The sequence below is a fragment of the Embiotoca jacksoni genome, unplaced genomic scaffold (assembly GCF_022577435.1).
Source record: "Embiotoca jacksoni isolate LCO1_2020_lvr unplaced genomic scaffold, fEmbJac1.0.p SCAF_4, whole genome shotgun sequence".
In the NCBI taxonomy this organism is placed as follows: Eukaryota; Metazoa; Chordata; class Actinopteri; family Embiotocidae; genus Embiotoca; species Embiotoca jacksoni.
The window spans coordinates 9,334,902-9,357,500 of NW_027185392.1; the positions used below are offsets into that span (position 1 = coordinate 9,334,902).

The following is a 22,599-nucleotide window of genomic DNA, read 5'->3' on the forward strand; positions in this document are numbered from 1 at the left end:
ATTTGCTGAGTTCAGCTGTCCCATAGAGCGTTGAAAAAGTTACAACCTCAACTTCCCCACTTGCTGCTTTTGAGAAGGCTGACTCAGGCTTTTTTTACTCATCAAAAACAGTCGTGTAAGTTACAAATAGAATTAAAGCAGCACTTTTTGTCGACCTGAACGGCTTTCCGATGAGCAAACACAGGGCTATATGTGCTGTTCTGTCATGCGCTTCCAGTTTACATGTAAGGCGATCCTCCTGATATGTCTCTGCTCCGTGGGCAAGAGTGGTCTCAGGCTACACTGTAAAGCTACTGAGCGCAGCTACTCCAGGGATCCAGTTTCTGAGTTTGATAAGAGGGCAGAGTGGAGGCTTTGGCACAGGCCGAGCTGTTCTGGCTGCCTCTGACATTCCACAGGCCTCGGCCCGGGGAGAGCGGCGACTCACCACACCTTTAACAGCAAACTTTCTGCTGTCCCCCATTCGAGCAAACCCAGAGAAAGTCCCCCCCCCTAAACCTCCATCTACCCTCCACCACCTAGGCCTTCCTTTAGTATTTATAACTCCTCCTCCTGGCTCCAACTTCCTCTAACCCGTCTCTTTTTTTTCCTCTCTCTCTTACTCCGGCTCTCCCAAAGTAATGCTTGGCAGTGGAAAGTGACCCCCCTCCTCTCTCTAGCCCCCCCCCTTCAAGTCCAAGTTCAACTGCCTATGACATCATGTCTGGTTGCCCGCAGCAACCAGACAGCCGGGACGTGACTGTGGAGTGCAGCGAGCTTCAACTAACTCCCTCTCTTTTTTCCCTCCTTTTTTTCTCAGTGCCTCTTACTTGTTTCGTAGATGCTCCACTATCTCCCTCGCTCTTCCTGCATAGCCGAGGTTCCGCCACCAGAGAGCTCTTTAGACCAGCTTTTCTCTGCTTATAGCTCTGACAGCAGTGGGAAGACTCTCTCCCTCTGTCTTGGCTAGTTGGCGAGCAGGCAGCGAGGCGGGCTGGCAGGGCCATCGTCTGAACCTCGCCATATGCCAGACAACAGCAGGATAGGCAGAGACCTCCGTTACTCACTCTGGCTGAGGCCGTTGCTGACCTACTAGGCTCAGCTAACTGGGAGCAGTTGGTACGAATGCCCAAGATCTCGCTGTGCTTGCTGTAAACCCGGCAGAAATTCTCAATGTGGACATTTTTCAATAATGTTTGATAGGCAATAGTTCGAGATAATAAGCAGTCTGAACAGATGTAAGCTGTTGTAAAAGCCCTGTTGTTTTTTTTAGGAGGGAAAATGAGGGGCAAGAGTTTTGGCACAGAGTTGAAGTGTATGTGCATATGTGTGTGTGTGTGTGTATGCATGCGCTCTAACACACATTTGGATAGTGTTTGGATGTCCCCTCAGTGCCAGAGCTACATCTGTAGGAGAGTGGTGCAGGTGGGGAGCTTGAAAATACTAAAGGGAGCAGCAGGAGGAGAGAGGGAGGGTGGGCTGCTAATGCACTGGGGTTGGGAGGGGGGGGGTGGCGGAGGAGAGGCAGCTGAGCAGAGCTGTGCTGAGGAGGAATGCAGATTGTTTCCATGTGTGGGGAGGACAGGAGAGCCGAGTTGGCTGCAGGCAGGTGCGGTTAGCCCCTAATGAGAAAAGTTGTGTTGGTGATGGAGGAGGCCCAAGACGCTGCAGCCCAGTGGCAGAGCGCAGCCAAAGCTGAAACCACAATGTAGTGTACTACTGGCCTCACACGCTGCACTAATACACACTGTGGGGCCAAGCAGAGATAAATCAACACTGCTGGAGCTCAAACTAACTGGCACCGCTTACATTAACTGTGGGGAAACTACTGTGGTACAGGCACTGTAAACCAATACTGAAACTAAAGGCCTTGATAGATGGGCAACACTTTGTTCCAATGGAGCTGAATATGTAAATAAAAAAACGTATGGACGATATTTGTGTGTTAAAGTAACAATCTCGGAGACCTCCGTTTCGTTCTCTTTGGCGACACCTTTGCCAATATGCAGTAACTGCAGCTGTGCTTTTGAACTTCACTTCCCAGAGATTCAAACAATGTGTCCTGAGCGACATCAGTCAGTTCAAAGCTTTTGCTTTAGCTCCGCTTACCGTCTGTGGCAGAACAACCACTGCTGGGTGATGGAAACCCGCGGCTGATTTTTCCCAGGAATGTCACCACTGACACCGAGCTAGTTGTAAGATAATGCTAATGCAAGGGCTTTCATCAGTGGGCCACAGGCTAAGTCACCATTGTGTTACCTCAATGGGAGGCAGGGACTTAACAGAGACTTATTCAAAATTAAAATCTTCAAGATTATTCTTTTAGAATGAGATAAAATCGTTTCTAAAAGTTTCTGAGCATAAATATCAACAGATTCATCTAAACAACCTTCAGCTCCTGATGAGGAAAGAGTGACACGATGGGAAGAGCTGACAGGTCAACCCTGAGCTTACATAGTTTGGTCAAAATATTGAAGTCCTGATGCAGTAACAGTTGTGGATAGCTATACAAAATATTCTGCCGATCATCACTGGTGTAATGGGCTGAATCACAGATTGTAGCATGTTGCCAATGCAGAGCCATTGTCTGAGTATTGCCTCCGTATCACGGCCTTCGCTCTGAACATGCTTGTTCGTTTAAGCCCGAGCACGCTCGGAAAGTCGCATCCACGTACAGGAGTTAGTCTTGCGGTGGGTGATGAGGGACAAGGAAGAAAAAGACATAAAACGGAGGAGGAGGAGGAGGAGGAGGAGGAGGAGGGAGAGGTGGATATGTGGATGTTAATTAAATGAGGGAGGTTGGCGGGGTACCTGAGTCTGCTGGGGGATATTCAGAAAGTTGTCCCGTGTTCCGATGCCGACAAACCGGTTGGGAGCTGTGGAGCCTGGCGTGGAGTATGCTATAAACAGAGAGATACAAGTGTGTACATGCTTTTACACACACACATACACACTCAGCTCAAAGTAGAGTTTGATGCTCTCTAATCATTTTCTATGTATTTTAATATAATATAAACCTGTTAGGGCTACCTATCACTGTCAAATGAATAACTGGGAACAACAGTAAGGGTCAGGAATACTGATTCCCTATTAGTCACATTTGTTCATGTTGTGGGGTGGTTTATTGTCTTTTTTTTTTTTTTACCTAATCACTTAAATCTGTGATTAAGCAGGGGGCATGCAGTCTGTAATACGTAATGCTAACATAGAGAAGCTTTTCCCCCCAGATATGGCTGCGCTGTTAGTCACAGACGCTCCTCAGCAGCCCCTGGCCTCGATAATAAGCCACCGTGATCACAGAAAACCACCAAGGATTCACTGTGGATTTAATAAGTGGGTGACCTATGGAGGAACTGTATTCATCACCAATGGTAACCAAGGCTCCATTTGCATTTAATAGGTTAAGAGGAGCATCTTGGCTACAGAGTGACACCACTCAATGATGCCACAGGATCAAATTTAGGGCAGTTGTGCTCATTGGACTCCAACATGACGGCTGAGTAGAACCTTGGCTGCACATGACTTGAGTGAGTTGAGGGGATGGGGATGTGGGGGGGTGACAGTGACAGGGCTGGAAACTGATGCATGAGTGAGGGTGAGAGCGTACCATATGCATATGTGTGTGTGTGTGTGTGTGTGTGTGTGTGTGTGTGTGTGTGTGTGTGTGTGTGTGTGTGTGTGTGTGTGCGTGCGTGTGTTCCATGACTGTAGTTAAGATATCTTGAAAATCAGAGACAAAATTAGAGGGGGAAGAAAAAAAATACATTGATAACAGTAACCGGGATGAGAGAAAAAAAAAAGAAGACGGAAAGTACGATATTTATTTATATAGATGTTCATATAAATAAATAAGAGTGACACGTTAATCTGAGAGAGTTGGAAGGAGGGGGGGGGGAGGAAAAGTTGATAGGACAGGAAGAGGAGAAAAAGTTAAAACAAAAGGAGGAGAAGTTGCCCCGGTTGCTCCTTCCAGTGCCCCCTCCCGGTGTGCCTCTCCCATGGCCCGACTCTCGCACTGCACCTGCCTGAGAGGAACCAACCAAAGCCTCACCACTCTCTGATGACACTCCTCTCTCCCGCTCCCCCAGTATAGAGCTAATTAGACAGGTTTGATTAGATTTGATCATTCATGTTTAGAGAGATGGGTGGTTCTTTGTATACTGTGATTTTCATGTTTTTGTTGCTCTCAATTTTTAATTGTTGTGAGATTTGTGTGAAAGTGGCGAGGGGATAGGGTGGGTAAAGTGGGGCATGATGTTTTTTTGGAGTCCACGCCAACTGCCCTAATTTTGTTCCCTTAAAAAGAAAAAAAAGAGAGAAATGAAGGAAAAAGAAACAAAGAAAGGAGGATATGAGAATATATCAAATAAATAAAAGAAAAAAAATCAAAAAAGAAATGAGAGAAAGGGGGTAAATTGTTTGCCACTGTCACAGACAGACATGCAAAGTCTGTGTTGATCAAAGGCTTTGCAGCTACAGAGGCAACTTGCACAGGGCCCTGCTCTGCTCTGCTCCCCCAAACTACAAAACACATCAAAAAGAAGGGAGAGAAACTACACTGCCTCTTGTGGTGCTAGCTGGAAACCCAACACCAGAGTCAGAAAAGAGAAAAAAAAGATTCTGAGGAAAGAAAAAGTGTGGAAGAAAGAGTCTGTTTGCAAAGACGAAAAGAGAGAAAAGGAGACTGAGCTTCAGAGCAAGAGATACAGAAGACCTGGAAAGAGGATCTCTGGTTTGGCAAAGGCGTGGCTTCTGCCTTGACAAAATTGTTTCTCGCTGGTACAGTAGAGTACAGTACAGTACCGTGGCGTACAGTCACTAAGGTGATGGATGAAACAGGAGTGAAGCTCCTGGGGCTGCTGAGTGTTTGACCGAGCAGATTTGCAACCGTACTGGAAGCAGACGACCAACTAAACTATAAAATCCTACAGCAGTAGCCATTGTAGAAGCCCCGACGTGGTTTTTCAGTATCACTGTAGCTGTACAGCACAAAAAAACGCTGGGACTTCTATGATGGCTACATTTGTTCAAGCCTACCAAACGTGACGTAGTATTGGGATATAAACAGCATAAATCTGCTGCCAGCTAAGAGCTAACCAACCTATGGGGGGCCTAAAATCGGTTGGGACTGGCCTCTGTGAAAAGTCTGTGGGGAGACTGGGGCATTAATGGGGGTTTGTGGAGGGGAGTGGGGGGGTGACTTACACGGAGATGCGGGTGAGCTGAGTCCCCCGTCAGTGGGCGTGCTGATGGTTTTAGAGTCGGGCATGGGGAGGGGCACAGGGCGTGCCACCGGGGGTGGCGGGGGCAGCAGGAAGGAGCCCGGCATTTTGCTCTGGCCACCTCCATTAGGCTGCAGATGGACCATACAGACAGGGTGAGCAGGACACACCCCGGAAATATACAGTGTACAGGGAGCCACACACACACACACACACACACACACACACACACACACACACACACACACACACACACACACACACACACACACACAACATAAAGTCACACAAACATAGACTCATTTATCCTAATGCAGACATCATCCACACTATTAAACCAAAGTACACTTAGACAAACCGAAACATACACACTTGCACACAGGGACAAGGGAGACACACAATTTTAAAACAAAACAAACAAAATATCACAGTTGGCCAAAAGTAGTGAGGTAAATAAGAAGTGGAATTGTGATGAACATTGTCACACAAAAGGGGGAAAGAAAAATGTAGCTGTCCATGAGGGACAGTGAGGGATTGTTAAGGGAAGTAGTTATAGTGCAATGTAAGAATTTAAAAAAAGGAAGAAAATCAGCAGTGTGAGAAGGATATCTGTGTGTGTTTGTGCATCGTGTAAGTGGATGTGCAGTTTTAAAAATGAAACTGTGTCTTTGGTGTGTGAAGTAATGAGAACAAAGGATAATAGGACATGAAAAAGGGCTTGATAAGTGGATTCAAAGTTGCTCAGAAGGCCAAGTTTACAGTAGAGGTTTACAGTGCGACTCTGCACCTTAGTGAATGTGTGTCAGAATAATTCAGAAATATCCCTGTCAGGCCAGTTGACAGTCAGCTGAATACTAGGTTTTGATATTTGAAACTGTAGTTTTCAGCACAAGTGAGTGTGGGCATGTTATTGGGGTCCTCAAGGGGGCATCTCCCTTCACTCATGTTTCACTGAATTAGGTCCACAGCACCTCAAAAAGCCCAGAAATAGCCACTCTGTGCCCCCACGAGCTTCTGCATTTAGTTTTCTCCTCATTCACAACTAGCTACATCTCAAGTCCACTGTGTTTCAGTACCTCTTCTTCCATTCCCCCTGCACTCTGAGGTTTGTCACAATATGTTCCTCTCATACACTTGAATGTTGTATAAATATATTCTTTGGTTGGTTAGTTATACATTACTTAATCTTCCACCGTGCATTGTGCAGAGAGAATAATTTCAGATCGCAAAGCAGACTGCAAAGGCGCACAAGCATCTTGAAAGCGAATAGTTGGTTAAGCGTAAAGGAACGGCACTAAAGATGGTCAGGTCAATCAGGGATTGTTTAAACGACCACTGGAACGCAGCTGTCATCTTAAATATCGTCTTTGGCTTTCTTCCATGGATACCTAACTCTAACACAATTCTAATTTTGATCTGTCTACAAATGCCCTTTCGGTCTTCCCCAGGTTTGCAGCCTTGCCTCTCTATAGTAAATCCACTGGCAGTTGCATGTTTCGCCCATACACACCGTATGACCTGTACCTCTTTCCTACCTCCCTCAATCTGTACCCATCTGACAGACAAGATCTCCGACTATCTGTCTTTGGGAGAAGGTATTATATTACATGTTGAACCTGTGATGAGTCAAATAGGGTTTGGCTCCTTCCCCGATCATTTTCTTCTGTAAAGCCCATGTGGCTGCCTCCTCCTTGTTGATGGGTTGGCCCTAAAACTTTCCCAGGTTGTTTCACTTCATAAAAATGTCTACATGTGCAGGTTTTGGCTCAATTGAGCTTGTTGCACCTTTATATCTAACTAATAAGATAAAAAAAAAAAGATAGAGCCAGTAATTTCTTCTTTTTGTATTCTTTCTTTCATTATCCACAAAAATAAACTGTCAAATCAGTGTCCATTTTCTGTTTTAGCCATTTTCCTTAAAAACTACTGTTGTGTAGCATCCTCCAATCACCTCCGCCTCCTTGCTAGAACCTACAGACCACTTACCTGTGCACTGGGCTGCCCTGTGCCATCGGTGCACACAAACTGCACGAACTCCTTAAGCGGGTCCTGGTGGTGATGGTAGCGTATGGTGGGGTGGGTGAAGTACGGGCTGGACTGCTGGATGATAGAGGAAGAAGGGAAGTGCAGGGCTGAGGCTGAGGCACGGGGACTCCCTAAGAAAAAGAGGGCATAGAAAACAGAAATGGAAAGGGGGAAGGGGAAGAGAAGCATGAGGAGAAGGGAGACCAAAAGTGGAAAAAAATACAATGAGGTTCAGGTCATTCTATTATATTTCTACTCAAACACAGCACAGATGCTCAGCATACATAACTCTTTACACACTATGATATTCAGTACATTAACATGCACACCTATGACAATATTTAAGACATGCATATGTTTTAACTAAGCACAGAGACAGCTGGCATCAGAGACCAGGTTGCTGTTTAGGCCTAGTATTGTCCTAACACAGAAAATAGCTGTGGCATTCTCTTGTGGCTGACTGACTGAAACTGTTTCTGCTTACAAATGACTGGTATTATTCCTGGCTATTGGGCAACATCTGGTCCCATTCATTTTATAAATCAGCCTACTACATTTTTCTGTACCTCTGGTAAGCCTGGCATCACCACACATTTAAACACACACACACTTTCACAGCCACATACACGCGCATGTGTGTACAGTATTTTCTGCCTTCTGCTCCCTCTTCATTTCTCTCTGTCTCACCCACACATACACAAACCACAAGGGTATGAAGGAGCCACACACACACACACTGGGTTTTTCCACTTTCGTTTTATTGCTTGTCAGTGATGTGTAATCAATCAGCAGCATATCCTTGCTGTGCGGTTCTGCCCAGTAGTTTGAAGCTTGAGAGAGAGAATCTCCCCTCTGCTCCCAACTGACCACAAAACACCTCCCAGAGACATTAGTCAGTCAGCCAGGCAGCCACACACACACACACACACACACACACACACACACACACACACACACACACACACACACACACACACACACACACACACACACACACACACACACACACACACACACACACATTAGGCTCCAGTGTCTGTCCTGTCTGCTGTGATTCTATGGCTTTGGCAATTTGGCACACCAAACTAAAGAGGCAAGCTGCTAGGTGAGGGGAGCCTGGCGAACAAGCATCTGTGATTATGTCTGTCACCTACTATCTCTTGTGTATACTGTACTTGCAATGTGTGTGTGTCTGTGTTTGTTCAAACTTCCTGGTTTTTTTTGTGTAACTGTGTCTGTGTTCTTTTGTGCACGTGAATTCTGTGTAAGGTTGTGTCAGTATCTTGATGCATTTTTGCAGTCTGTCTGTATGAATGTATTGCTATGTATGTAGCAGCTTTCACGTCTCATTTTCTAGAAATTGGTGTGTGTGTGTATGTAATGGCTGCAACAATGGCAGACTCTCCAGACTAGTATAATCAGGCAACAGTCAATCTGGCAGCTATCCATGTCAGTGTGGAGCCAAAAACAGGACGTAAACCATCCTGTCCCTACCCCGAAACCTCCACACTCAGTAGACCTATAGAACAAGAGCTAACAGCATCAACTCCTCCAATGCAAGCCATGGTTACTAACTGCTTCTCCTCTGTCTCTGTCTACCCCCATCTCTCTTTTCATCCCTCTCTCTTTCCCTCCCTCCCATCATCCTCCAGTCTCTTTATAGAACCAAGGCCTCCAAGGGACATTCCATTTGGATGGCAGCCATTTTAGCACAGAGAGTCCTCCACAAGAGTGTAAATTTACACATGCACACATGTGTGTATCCTTGTGTACATGCACAAATATACCAAGACACAATCTCTGAATACTGTCTCATTATAGCCCCCCTATTACATGAAACCTCTTCGCCAACCGTCCACGCACACACACACACACACACACACACACACACACACACACACACACACACACACACACACACACACACACTTTGAAGAGAGTATGAAGTTAGTTTGGGTACAAAGAAAGCTGAGTAAGTCCCTCACACTTCACGTACAACACAGGACCACATTTTAGAAATCAATTCAAAATTTAATCAGGTGTTTTGGGGTCTTGAGAGTACTGTTCTGTGCAGATATACAATATGATGTAATGGTGTGAGATCCAGTCAGGACTCTATTTTCTAAATATACTGTGGGGAGCTCCGCAAGTAAAATTCAATACGTTTCAATATTGAGGGCACTGAGTCCAAATGACCTTTACATGGCAGGTCGGGTTTGGCTGTGGACCAAGCCATCCCTTGGAGAGACAAATGGAATACGAGGGAGAGACAGAGAGAGGAGGACATATTTATTCCTTTGAAAAGTGAGACCTGTCTACAGAGACTAGTTGGCAAACTGGAGATCCCAGAGACTTTGGGAATTCTCTGACTGGAGATGAAGAAACCATGTCCGTTATCCTATAGGACCAAAAAGCTCTTCTGAGGACAACGAGCACTTAGTGCCTCTATTGAAACAAGACCTTGGAAACAGTGGAGTTTACTTCGAGGATTTTACTCACTACAGTGTACATCTGTGCAAGTGTGTTTGTTCAGATACCTAGTTCTTCGTACTCATTTTCTAATCTGTATTTGCTCTCAAGCAAATCTAAATGAAGAACAAACAACCAAACACTTTCAAAGAACAAAAATACACCTGAGATGGTGTGTCTGAATGTAAAAAGTAAAAAAAACACACAAAAAGAAGTAATGGTTGACTCTAATATGCACTATGGCAAAGCGAGGCCCTCTGTTTGGTTCTTTGTTGTCTTGTTCTTTACTTTATAATAAAGAATTTTCAGATTTTCACTTCAGACAGTGTGTCTGATTGCTCCATATGGTAAGTTTACACACCCAGTCAAGGTCATCATATCAGAATAAACAGCTTTGCCAGTTGAAATGCAAGAACTGACTTCCGAGAACATCACAACAAATGCATGAAGCGGTAAGATGTGAGGCAAATCAGTCACAAAGGCATGGATGCAGCGTTGGTACCATGCAATGACAATATTAAAAACACAGGCACAAAGATGGTGGTAAAAATGGATGGATGGAGAGAGGCTGAAAGAGAGAGAGAGAGGAATTTATGCCAAGCCATGATGATAGCAGTAACACTGAACAGGTGAATCTCTGCAGGCATATTGCTTCTCAGCAGTTGCAACTGTAGGATTGGAAATTTTTCTTTTGCCTTCTCAGCAAGTACGTTTAATATATTCATTTTCAGGTACACGATTGTAGAATTTATTTTGTCTCCAGAGGAGTTTGGCAATCTAGGATCAAGTTTGACACTACCTTTCCTTCTCTCTCTCTTTTTCAGACTATTAAAGGGGGGGTTGGAGTTGTTGGGTTCATGGCAGGGCTCTCACCTGGTCTCACTCCTGCCAGCACAGGCAGCGGGTGGTGTGTGAACGCCATGCGGGGGGACCTCGTCTGGGAAGTCAGGGCGTTGAAATCAAACTTCCCCGGCTTCTTAAGTGAACCAGGCGAGGACAGTCCTGGCGAAAAAAAAATGGGATGAACAAAAAAAAAGTGGGGGTAAGAGGGAGGAAAAGAGAGAGGTGGTTTTAATCAACAAAATGTTGCTTATTTGATTGGCTACACTAAAAAAAAAAAAAAATTAAAAAAAAAAATCAATTTGATTTTTACGGAAGGGGACTTGAACAATCACGATTTTCTGATTAGATTGTTTAATTGGTTCATTTTAATTGTGTCATTGCTGTAATAATAATAATGCTGTAATTGTTTCATTGGTTGATGGCAGTGTATTGTTCTTTGTCCGTTTTTGGCCATTGGCCATTGAGTCCTGTTAGTTTCAATGAGTCTGGCAGAGGACTCTGTAAATGATGCAATCAGAAAGCATAAAGATGTTCAAAAGACCCAAGAAATCTTGACCGCTAATCGTGGGGTTTTGTGATTAGCTAGGTTGTAATAATTCATTCAGAGATATACTGTAGGAATCCAACTCCCAGCTTTATGGTCATATAATACAGACTGAGCAATACTTTATAACCTAAGAGCATGTCTTCAAAGGAAAAAAGGAGAAAAAAAAAGAAGCTAAATCCAAACTGAATCTGGTCTTTGTTTGGGTGCCAAAGAACATCTGTACCTATTAATAATCTCTACTGTGCCACAGTATGTTTTTCTGTTTCATCTCTTTCTGTTTCTCTCTCTCTCTTTCAGGTGCCAACTTTAAGGTTTCACTGTGTACAAGCATGGCCACCATACAGCCACAGTCTGCTAGTTGTGGTCTGGCTTCAGCGAAGCTCACAAGGCTGGCTGCACGAGAAGACAGCTTCATTCAGAAATAGCACACACTGTACAGTATGGACACGGCAGCTGCTGAGTGCGAAAGACAAGCAGACGGACAGAGAGGGGAGACAGAGGGAAAGAGAAAAAGAAAAAGAGAGGCGAGAAGAACGTGGGAGACATGAAAATATGTGAGGGAGCAAAGGAGCAAGAGAGCAAAGCAGAACCTGTGAAAAATGCAGCAGCGTCTTTTCTCTTTATTGCATTGCTCTGACAACATGTATGAAATTGGAATGTCATAAGATGTTAAATATGGTTATTATCTCTCACACATACACACTCACACACATCTTAACACACTTGAAAGACCTGCACATTTAACTGATGAAATAATAGACAAACTTCTTCCTCTAAATCTTCCTCGCCAGTGAGTGGTGTGATACTTTTCTCTTTTTAAACTTTTTTGACTGTTTTTTTTGTAGTCTATTTCTGTGGCCCCTCCGCATCAAACAGGCATTAAATACGATTCCTCCTCAGATCTCCAGCTGGAGACGTGAGAAAGTCTATGGGAGTGTGGGGGCGTGTAAAACCTTCCCTCCCTGTGTGAAAGAGTTAAGTATCAAGCAGGTGGGAGTGAATATGTGTGAACCATTTATGTCTTTAGCAGACATATATCTCCCCCCTCCTCACTCCAACTGTAGCGGGAGTCTGGGGGCGTATTGTACTGTCAGACAGATTCCAAGCATGAAAACAACCCCAATCCTACTTCTGACACCAGCAGTTAGCAGTGATTGCTATGACACTGTCACACTGGTGGGAGAAAGGTGGAAATAGGAGCCTTCTGCAGAGACTGAAAGATGGGAAGGCACCGGAGGGGAGAGCTGGGAAAGATGGAGATTTGGAGAAAAGTGCAAAAACTACAACCTTGTAGATTAAACCATTTTGGTTTCAGAGATGCAGTCTTATGTGCTTCTATTTTGGAAGCATAAAATGAATCTTACGTGTAAAATTCAAAGCCAGGAAACACAGAGAAGATCAGATGAAGACTGACATCTGTACATATAGGAAGTTAGAGCACCGTGACTATCAGCAAGGGAGTGGAAAGACAATATTTCAGTACTTCTGAGAGTGTGCAATTGTCTGATCTGGCTAACGTGTGTGTGTGTGTGTGTGTGTGTGTGTGTGTGTGTGTGTGTGTGTGTGTGTGTGTGTGTGTGTGTGTGTGTGTGTGTGTGTGTGTGTGTGTGTGTGTGTGTGTGTGTGTGTGTGTGTGTGTGTGTGTGTGTGTGTGTGTGTGTGTGTGTGTGAGAGCCACAACTGCACTGTTTTCCTCTTCTGGCAAGCCTTAGTATTTCACTGGCAACCAATCAAGCGTTCCCATGATGACCCTTCTGTCTCTTTGCACTAACAGGCCTGCCACCAGATGCGCCTCTAAAGAACACACAGACACAGACACAGACACATACACACACACACACACACTCGCTCACATAGAGTTGGAAAAGACAGGAGATAGTGGTTTAAATGAGTAAAGGAAAGTTGGGGAATTCTTCTCTCTCCAGTGATTTAAACCACATATGTCCAGAACCTTAAGTCCAGCCATGTCCCTCTAAGGGCTTGTAACATTTAACTCCCAGCACTAAGTAAGGCCCCCACCACCACCACAAGTCTCTGGTGTCTCAGGAAAATTTCACAATCATTTGGAACTAATATGAAATCATGGTTGTTTCAATTGCCTCCGCTAACCTCCCCCACCTCTATGCGCCCCTGTGGAGCAGATGTCTCCAGCATCCTCATGGATCCCAAGGCTACATACACACGGAAACACCATCTGGGACCATGCTTCAGCTGTGCATGCGTGTGTGTCTGACTGTGTGATATGAGTGCGGAAATCTGGTGTGTCTATATCTGAATGTAACTGTGTGATTTATGTGTATATGAATGCATCTTTGTACATTTGTGTGTGTCACTGGAAGTGTGTGCTCTGTTAGTCATGTAGGGAGTCAGCAGGAATAGACTGTGCTATGGACCGACTGTGCAGTGCACCTGTGGGGTCCCTGTGTGTGTGTGTGTGTGTGTGTGTGTGTGTGTGTGTGTGTGTGTGTGTGTGTGTGTGTGTGTGTGTGTGTGCTTGTTTTTATACCCCCCACCTGAACAGGAATTCCCAGATGAGATTTGCTAGTGGCAGGTGGGATTCTTTGAAAATCAGATACACATCATATCAAAATCACAGTCTCTACTCCCTGCTTCCTTGCTCTGCCATACCGATAAATCTCAAATTTTTTCCTTGGTTTATCTTGACTGTGAAAAATGTTTTGTGCTGGCCATGGTTTAAATTTATTTCTAAACCCCTAGAAAAAAGGCTGACAATTACAAAAGCTTTTGGCTGTCCAATTTTTCACTTGGATTTTGTAAATTAATTGGGTAAAGGGTCCAGATTTGCATGCTACTCTACACCCGTTTGCCAAACTCATTAGGAGGTGTACGAGGCTGCGTGCTGCACTTTGGATGGGGGGGTTTGGGGGTGGGGGGCTACACAAAGAGGAAGAGAGAGAATAAGAGCAAGAGTGAGTGAGAGAGAGAAAGATGGGAGGTGAGGCTCTGGTGCGCTAAGGCGTGCAGGAGCCTCTGTTGTGGCTCTGATGAACAGCCTCTTAATTACATTTACAGTTAAGTGGAGCAGGAGCAGATGAGCAGCCGCTGAGGCTCGAGTGAGAGTAGACTGGGGCAAAACCTAACTGAGGCTCTTAGCTCCTCTAGTTCACACCCTGAAAACCCTTCTCTCTCATTAACTATCACCATTTGAGTACACCAAAGTCTTCTTCTCCCTTCTTCGTTTTTGCACCACCCACTTGCCTAATTTCGTAGTTCTCTCTCCACCTTCTCTCCTCTGACATGTTTCTCCCTCCCCAGGGTCCTTCCTGCTGTACACGTTTTCAATTAGACAGAAGGGAAACAGGGACGGAGGGCTGAGTGGAGAGCTCGGGAGCAGGAGGAAGGGTTTTACACCTCTGATCCACACAAGCGTCTTAATGAGGGATTTGAGGTAAGGGAGGGATGGCACGACAGAAAGATGGAGGAGAAGGCAGGCACCTGAACACCTGCAGGGGTAGGGAGTATGATAAGCATGTGTGTTTCAACGTGTGAACGTCTGCACGTCAGGAGGGTTGTGTTAGTGTGTGAGGCACTGTGTGGGGTATAGGTGTATGTGTGTGTGTGTGTGTGTGTGTGTGTGTGTGTGTGTGTGTGTGTGTGTTGTGTTGTGTTTACGTGAGTAAGTCGCTGTGCAGCAAGTGTTCGTGTGTGTGTGTGTGTGTGGGACTCTGAATTGGTACAGCAAGTGAATATGCCTGCTGGTGACATCAGTCAGTTGAGGTGTCGCTGGGACGACTGACCTGACATCACAGAGATAAAACCAGGGACGTGAGGGGAGCTACTTGTCTCCTCATGTTTCACACAGAATAAAGCTTAAACTGGATCATCCTTAGCAATCCTGCCACCGTATATCACAGGAAATGTATTGTCAATAAATCCAACTTTGATCAGCAGCAATGACATGAATTTGTTTACAACTTAACATGATTGAAACTATTACACAAAAAAAGTGCCATTTTTGGCGCAATATCCTTGTCTTTACCACATTTGTACAACTTGCATACAAACACACATAAACACACAATACATAGAAATATACAAAATATATATTATATATATATATATATATATCTACATGTACATATATATATACACACACACACACACACACACACACACACACACACACACACACACACACACACAGGGATGACGGAGCTACATAAAGGCTGATAAATAGCAAATATATATGAGTGTAATCAATGTTGTTCTAACCATGGTAAGGAAACTGCACGCCATCGTTTTCATGTTTTATCTTCCTCTCCTGCACACTCGCCAAATGGTGCTGCACTGAAAGTGAAGAAGGGTATTGTTAACAATAAGACAGGGGAAGAGTGAGAGAGACACAGAGAGAGAGAAAGAATACAAAGGAAGGGAAGAGAGTTAAGAGTGAGCATTTAGGTATGGAAGTGACCGATAACTGACACAACATCAGGGAAACTGTGTTCATGATCATCAACAGGTGAGGATGAGAAAATAATGAACCCTTGAAGTGAAGAGAGGGTCTCTTTTTCTTGGTGTTATTGGGTCGTAGGACGGATGAGGTAGGATTACTGAGGAGGGAGAATAAAGAAGGGAATGTCCAAAGCTGAATAACACAAGTAGTGGTTACTGCCAAAACAAAGGAAGCTCTAACATAAAGCCTTAATACAGGTTGCTGTAAACTTTTCTTTCTTTCTTGATCTTGGCATTTATATTCCCAGTGTCTGAAGCTGTTTCATTCTGGAGTTATTATGATGGTGTTACAGTATAGGGAAAATCTGACCCAGAATAGCGCAGATTGTAATTTAAAAGATGATGATGCTTTTAAACCCATTTATTGAACAATAAAGAAAGAGACAATTCCAATCAGTGTAAAATAGCCTCGTCACAAGGTGACGGTCATTACCTGGCTTTTCATTACTTATCTACACTTCCTTTTTTTTGGCAGGTTTTTGTATGGCTTTCATAAACTGAGAAAAATCTGAGGAAACTATGTGATTTTTAACATTTTTCTATTTCAAGTCTATACACACTATATTTATATGCTTGAGTATACAGTCAGGTATTACACATTTAAACAACCTAAATACTTCAGCTTAATATTGATTGAGACTTGGACCAATACATAGTAGTCAATCATGCTCATCTCTTTCAATATACGCTAAATGAAATGTTTCGCTTGACAAATGGGCCTGAAGAAAGGTGGTTGATTGGTAGATGAATGGGAGTTTTTTGAGAGGTGTGTACATCCAGAGTGAAGGCAGTTGATTGAGGTAGGAAGTGTGAAGAAGTGACAAAGTCAGATAGAGACATCAGTTTAGACTTTGGTGGTGGGGTAGGGGTAAGGCGGGATGTTGCAAAAGTTTCATGATGCTTGCTTAGCATAGGTGAGGGTTGTGGGAGTGGGATGTGAGGGTACCTGCGTCCATGTCATTGGGCCACGCACTGGACTGGGAGGAGCTGGCAGCAGGCGAACGTCCAGGGTAAAAAACATCATCTGTGGGGCTCTCCAGCTCGCTGTCATCTAAGGACTTCCTCTTGGTGGAGCTGAGGATATTTGGTGGGTGGAGTAAAGACAGGGGGAGAGGAGACATGAATTAAAAAAATTTAAAAAAAAAAAGAAAAAAGTATCACAATAGGGAATCTATGACTCCAGCATACAACACCTAGCAGAACTAATAACTAAAAAGCAATCATATAAACAGGCTGCAACTTCTGCATCTTAGAGGAAACAATGTTACTCCTGCAAAGCCTTGGAGAGAAACACACAAAGCACAAGAAATGTCATAACTATGAATGAAAAAGGAGGAAACAGAAAGAAAAGATAGACAGCCAAGACAGCCACACATTAAGACTCTCTCTCTCTCTCTGTGTGTGTGTGTGTGTGTGTGTGTGTGTGTGTGTGTGTGTGTGTGTGTGTGTGTGTGTGTGTAGGTGTCTCATTCATTTGTATCTTTTGGGTGTTTATAACTACCTCCGTGGAAGGTTTGCGTACAACTCCACCTCAGACCTAAAGTGACAGCAGATGACAGAAGTAAGAAGAGAGAAAGTTAAGAAAGACACAGAATAGGAAAAAGCAGAAAGAGCCATCACACATTTATAATGAGGACAGCAGCTAACAGAGAGACACACACATATATATATAAAACAAAAAAAAGAGCTTCCAAGACTGGGACTGGACTTGTACTAAATACCAACTATGAAATGCTGTAAAGTCATCTTTGTGGGAAGGAGCAGTACACTCTCATTACAGTGTAGATTGCCCACTTCCTTCCAGTTTTGGCAACACAGATAATAACAAAGGGAAAACTGGTAAAGACACTCGGTGGTTTCACCCATTAAATATTTTACTCATGGTAGACAGCTGTGCATGTTATAGATGTCATTGATGTTTCCTGTGCAGCGCACACATCTGTGCACCCCACAGTACTGTTGTCGGTGTGGAAACATTGCTGGGAGTGTTTACCTGGTGGAAGGAGGGGAGGTGAGGGAGCGCCGCCCCAGAGCCACCTGGTTAATGTTGTAGTAGCTGGGACTGCTGTCCAGGTCTGCCAGCGAGAAGTTAGGACCTGATGCTGTGGCTACAGGAGCTGACAGGGAGAACAATAAAATAAAGAGGGTGAGGTCAGAAACATGAGGAAGGCAGGGGAAATATGCATACATGAAATGATGTGATATCTATATTCCGTTAATATTCCGTTTTTCAACAGAGAAAAATAATCATTCTCAGAGTTACATTTTGTCTCATCAGTACATCCACTCAGGGAGCATATACTGGTTCAGTACTGGGCTCCTTCAGAATAAAACCCTCATCAGAAAGCTATACTGTTTTGATGTAGTTTGTAGTTGTAATCAGGAAATGCAAATGCAGCGTTAACTATATAACGTATAAACTGTAGCATGGCTGTTGTTTAGGTGCAGGCCTTGTGTTTGTCTGTGTTGTGTCTTTTTTCCTACTTACTCTGAGACACTCTGACCAGCTCCGCCACATTCCACACCCCTGAGGTGACGAAGCAGTCCTGGAAACTCAGGTGCCCTGCACAGAGAACAATCACACACAAAAGCTTTAGAGAAAAAAAAAAAAAAAAAAGAACATCAGAAATTCATGGTGCTGTATTTCAATACCCCCCCCCCCCCTTCTCTTCTCCCCCCCACCCCCACCCAGAAAAAAAAAACGAAACCCTGAAAATCACTTGCCTTTGAGAGGGCGACCATCTGCAACTCTGTTTGTGGATCAACATCTGTGTGAGTGTGTTTGATAATTGGATCCATAATTGGAATATGTTAAGACTGATAAGCATGATAGAATCAATTCTAGTCTGCTGATCTGATAGTGTGTTTGGACATGGACATGTTGTGAGTGTGTGTGAGTGTGCTTGTGAGTGTGGGTACCTACCATTGGGTGGTGGTTTGATGTCTGTGTCCCCCTGTTGGCTGGAGCTGTCTGATTGTCCAGATTCTGATTGGAAACAGAGACAGGGAGGAGAGAGTTGAGAAAGACAAATGATTAGGATCTGGTTTGCATGCTGAAGAATAAAAAACATACTGCGAAGTTTACAATGTCCCAATGAATCAGAACTCTATCCATGCTGCCAGAACTGTGATATTCGAAGTGTGAGAGGGAATAAGAGGGACTTGCAGTATGTGCTGGGGGTATGGTGTACATCTTGTGAATGTGTGTGCGTGTGAATTCACACATTTTTGTGTGACAGTCTCGTATCTAAGAATGTTCTCTTTCGTCTTCCTCTGTCCCTCCGGAGTTAAGGTGCAATAATTTACAGTGTGCTGCTATGCCATTTAGTATCTAACCACGCAATCATATCCCTCACCCTAATCCTATTTAATACTTTCTTGCTGGTAGGGATTTAGTCTGCGTAAACAGAGCACCTTACACACACACACACACACACACACACACACACACACACAATGCACCACTCTCTCTCTCAATCTGTTTCTTTCTCTAATTTCTGTTTCACACTTTAATACATGTTGTATTCCTTGCATGGACACACATTCACACACACAAAGACCTAGTGAAAAGGCTGACCATACAAGTCTGGTTTGCCCCGAGGGATTTGAGGCAGAGTTATGTTGAAGTTGAAGCAAAGTTCTCCCCGTTAGGATCCAAGGACAGCAAAGAAAAACACACATTTTGCACAACCACACACACACACACCTGCTATGGTTGCTCTATGAAGTGACTGAGGCTTCACTCACATGAGAAGACAAAAAAAACATGGCAAACAAGTCTTGGTAACCCAGAGGTAGCCTACTATTAGACTTGAAGGAACAACAGGCTGAATGAGGATTTTTTTTTTTGTTTTGTTTTTGAAGACGGAAGTTTAGTGACACGAGTTCTGAAAAATGTCGGGCCTTCCTGGTGGATTATTTTGACAACGCCGTCAGAATAAATGTTGTGTGTGTATGTACATGTTCGTGGAGATGCAAACACGGGCTGGGCAGCTCGCACGTGTTTCCTGGCTCTTTGCGACTGCAAGAACGAGTTTGGTGAACGAAGCGGCGTGGGAGGGGGGGGGAGGGGGACCGGCGCCGTCGGCCGTCCATTAAGGCCGAGCCGGGTGTAGCTAGCTAGCAAGCTAACTAAAGGAGGTGTTTATCTGCAGGCTGTAGGTGATAACAGAGCACACAGACTCCTGCCAGCAGCACTTGCCTTGCAGCCACACTAAGCCACAGATTACTGAGCAGAAACAATAACAGACCTGTCTCGCTGCCTTTACGAAGCACTGCTTATCCACAGAGAGAGGGGCGAGACAGACAAGAGCGAGAATGAAAGAAAGAAAGAAAGAGAGAAAGAAAGAGAGAAAGAGCCCAGAAATGAAAGAGAGCTTCTTTTTTTTTTTCTTCTTCTTTTTTCTTTTTTCTCTCCCCCCTTCTCTCTTCTCATGCAGAATCTCTCGCTCTTCTGTGTTTCACTGGCTGGGGTGTAATCCTGGCAGCCATCTTAGAGCTTGGCAGCCATCTTAGCATTGGCGGTAGTGCCACATTCCAGCTAACTGACGGCACTCACTCGAACATACGAGGCTGCGCCCCCGCCGCACGCGCACCCAGACACACACACACACACACACACATACACACATACACACACATACACGCACATACACGCACACATACACGCACTCGTACGTGGACAAACATTGAGGTACACACTCAAGAGTAAACATATATGATGGCCAATAAAAGCTGTTGAGAAAACAACCTGACTTCACAGGACTTTTTTATTTATTTATTTATTTTTTACCGTCGTGTAGTATTTCACCGCAGGGCTCAACATTATTGTAAACACTATTTCTCACACCATACATACACTGGTTAGATACACAGCGACCTTTCTGTATGTACAGTATGCTCGAGATATATCACATAGTCTACTGTGGGAGTTACAAAGTATGATTTGCTGCTATAAAGCTTCACAAGACCTCAAGTTAACTTACCATCACAGATGGAAGTGAAGGCATAAATGTCGCATAACAAGTTGTTGTTTTTTTAAACTTAAAAGTAAAGCCTGTTTTCTACTCTGCCATTTCTGTTGGTCTGGTCAAACTGTTGCGTTAAGATAAATTCTATTCGGTTTTTTATTATTCTATAATCATACCTCACTTGTCATATTTTGTTTAGCCATTTACTGGTGTGGCCTATATTTATGTTTCACAAGGGTTTCCCACAGGTTGAGTGGTGGTGCAGCGTGTGTCCAATGTGCATGCAGAGACTCATGCAGTTTAGAGGGGCACAGTAGTAAACCAGGATATTTTCTGTGAGTATGATTCACAGATTTCCCCTGAACACCTCATCTGCAGACTATCGATTAGATGCAACAATTTACTGATGTCCGGTCAATGCCTCACATGCAGACATCAGTTGATTCTACAATTTACTGATGTTCTCTAAATGCCTCTGGTGTAGGCAATAGGCAGGTAGCCAGCTGTGTGCAGAACAGCCTCCATCCCCCACTCAATTACTGCCTTGCAACACAGACAAGTATGTAGCAAAGAATTGGTCTGAAAAGACTTTATGAATTACCTAAAATGAAGAGCGATTTTATATGTGGGTGGGTCTAAATTTACCTATGTATGGGAAATGCTTAGCAGGTGCGGCACTTGATGCTCAGTTGTGTTTGTTTTAAATCAGAGGAAAGTCACAAATTGAAGCTTTAATCAGCCCCCAGTCTCTTCCTGGTGCCTGCCAATTGTTACAGAATATGATTTAATTTGTCTATTTCATATGAGACAAAAATTAAATCAGGGTCTTATGTTATTTTCTTCTTTTTCTTCTTCTTCTTCAAAAAAAACCAAACAAATTCAGATGTTCTTAAAATACTGAATTTATACCATGGCACTCCTATCTCTTGGACATCTTGATTTGAGGGACCCTTCTTGGAAAGACCATGATATCTCCTGGTTTGGAATTATATACTGCGTATCTCACTGAGTAACGTAGAACAACTGCTTTTCAATATGGACATATCACATTTTGGAAACACCCCGCAGTTGGAAACCCTGCCCATGATGTTTCTTAAATTGCCTATTGTTGGCCTGTCATGACCCCAACATGTTCTGCTGCATCAGAAGTGTGAAAGCTGAGGCTCGTGGTAGATAAGACACTGTCAGGCAGATATGTGAAGCAGCAGGAAAACTGATAGCTGTCCTCAAGATCACCCTGAGGTCCTGACTGGTCCAACCACCTCAACTCTCAGAGTACATGAGACAGAAGGTTACATGACTCCTATTCTCCTTCCTATTGTTCTTCTCAAAATTCTCTTTTATTCAGGGGGAAGAAGTTTCGATTATATGTGCTTTCCTGCCTACAGAGTTTATTCTGCTCTTGAAAAGCTATTCTAGAGACTCTGGAGTAAGATAACCCAGCTAGATACTGCAAACTTCCAACATTTGTGGCTGTAGTGTTCTGAGATGAGGCTCCTCTAACACAATGCTTACAGCACATCACTACATACTCATTGGAAATAGGTGCCATCATATAGCTGTATGGAGAAGCGAGGAGGACAGGGCGACAGGGAGGTAAGACAGAGGTCTGGTTTGCTGGTTATCACCACTCTGCAAGCTGCAGTCTACAACAGACACCCCCCCTCCCCCCCAGCCTCCTAACCACACATCCAGCCCCTTATCTTCTCACCGCAGCCCCCTAAAGCCCTCCCTTCCGCAACCCCAATCATAGTCCTGCAGCCCCCACCTTACCCCAGATGCCCCTCTGCCTCCAATGCCAGCAAACCCCATGTCTAACCTCAAACCTTTCAGCCTACTCTGCAGCGCCTTCAAGTAAAAAAAAAAAATACACAGATAAAAACAGAGTGTACAGTACATAGTGTGACCTAATGTACAAAAGGAGCAGATGAAAGCCCTGTGATAACCAACTATGTTTGATGATCGCCATTCTAGCCGTTACATATACAGTGTTTTCTCTCCAAAAGCTTTTGCACTTCGGGCCTGATTTGAAGCACATGTCATCTACACCTATCTCAACTGGTTTGACACA

General features: G+C 44.1%; 1 protein-coding gene across 10 annotated transcripts in view; it reads right to left on the reverse strand.

The window, feature by feature from the left end:
* The window catches only part of nfixa (nuclear factor I/Xa), a 114,403-nt gene that overhangs the window by 5,628 nt on the left and 86,176 nt on the right, over nucleotides 1-22,599 (reverse strand). For 4 of the 10 annotated variants that reach the window (XM_069168494.1, XM_069168496.1, XM_069168497.1 and 1 more), the window contains 10 exons: nucleotides 18,482-18,544; nucleotides 18,047-18,121; nucleotides 17,552-17,675; nucleotides 17,060-17,095; nucleotides 16,505-16,632; nucleotides 15,319-15,393; nucleotides 10,569-10,697; nucleotides 7,188-7,357; nucleotides 5,185-5,332; nucleotides 2,791-2,879 (listed from right to left, as the gene is read on the reverse strand). In XM_069168494.1, coding sequence (XP_069024595.1) covers nucleotides 2,791-2,879; nucleotides 5,185-5,332; nucleotides 7,188-7,357; nucleotides 10,569-10,697; nucleotides 15,319-15,393; nucleotides 16,505-16,632; nucleotides 17,060-17,095; nucleotides 17,552-17,675; nucleotides 18,047-18,121; nucleotides 18,482-18,544 — 1,037 coding nt within the window. The remainder of the gene's footprint in view (nucleotides 1-2,790; nucleotides 2,880-5,184; nucleotides 5,333-7,187; nucleotides 7,358-10,568; nucleotides 10,698-15,318; nucleotides 15,394-16,504; nucleotides 16,633-17,059; nucleotides 17,096-17,551; nucleotides 17,676-18,046; nucleotides 18,122-18,481; nucleotides 18,545-22,599) is intronic. The other 6 variants (XM_069168495.1, XM_069168498.1, XM_069168499.1 and 3 more) reach the window with 6 other exon arrangements.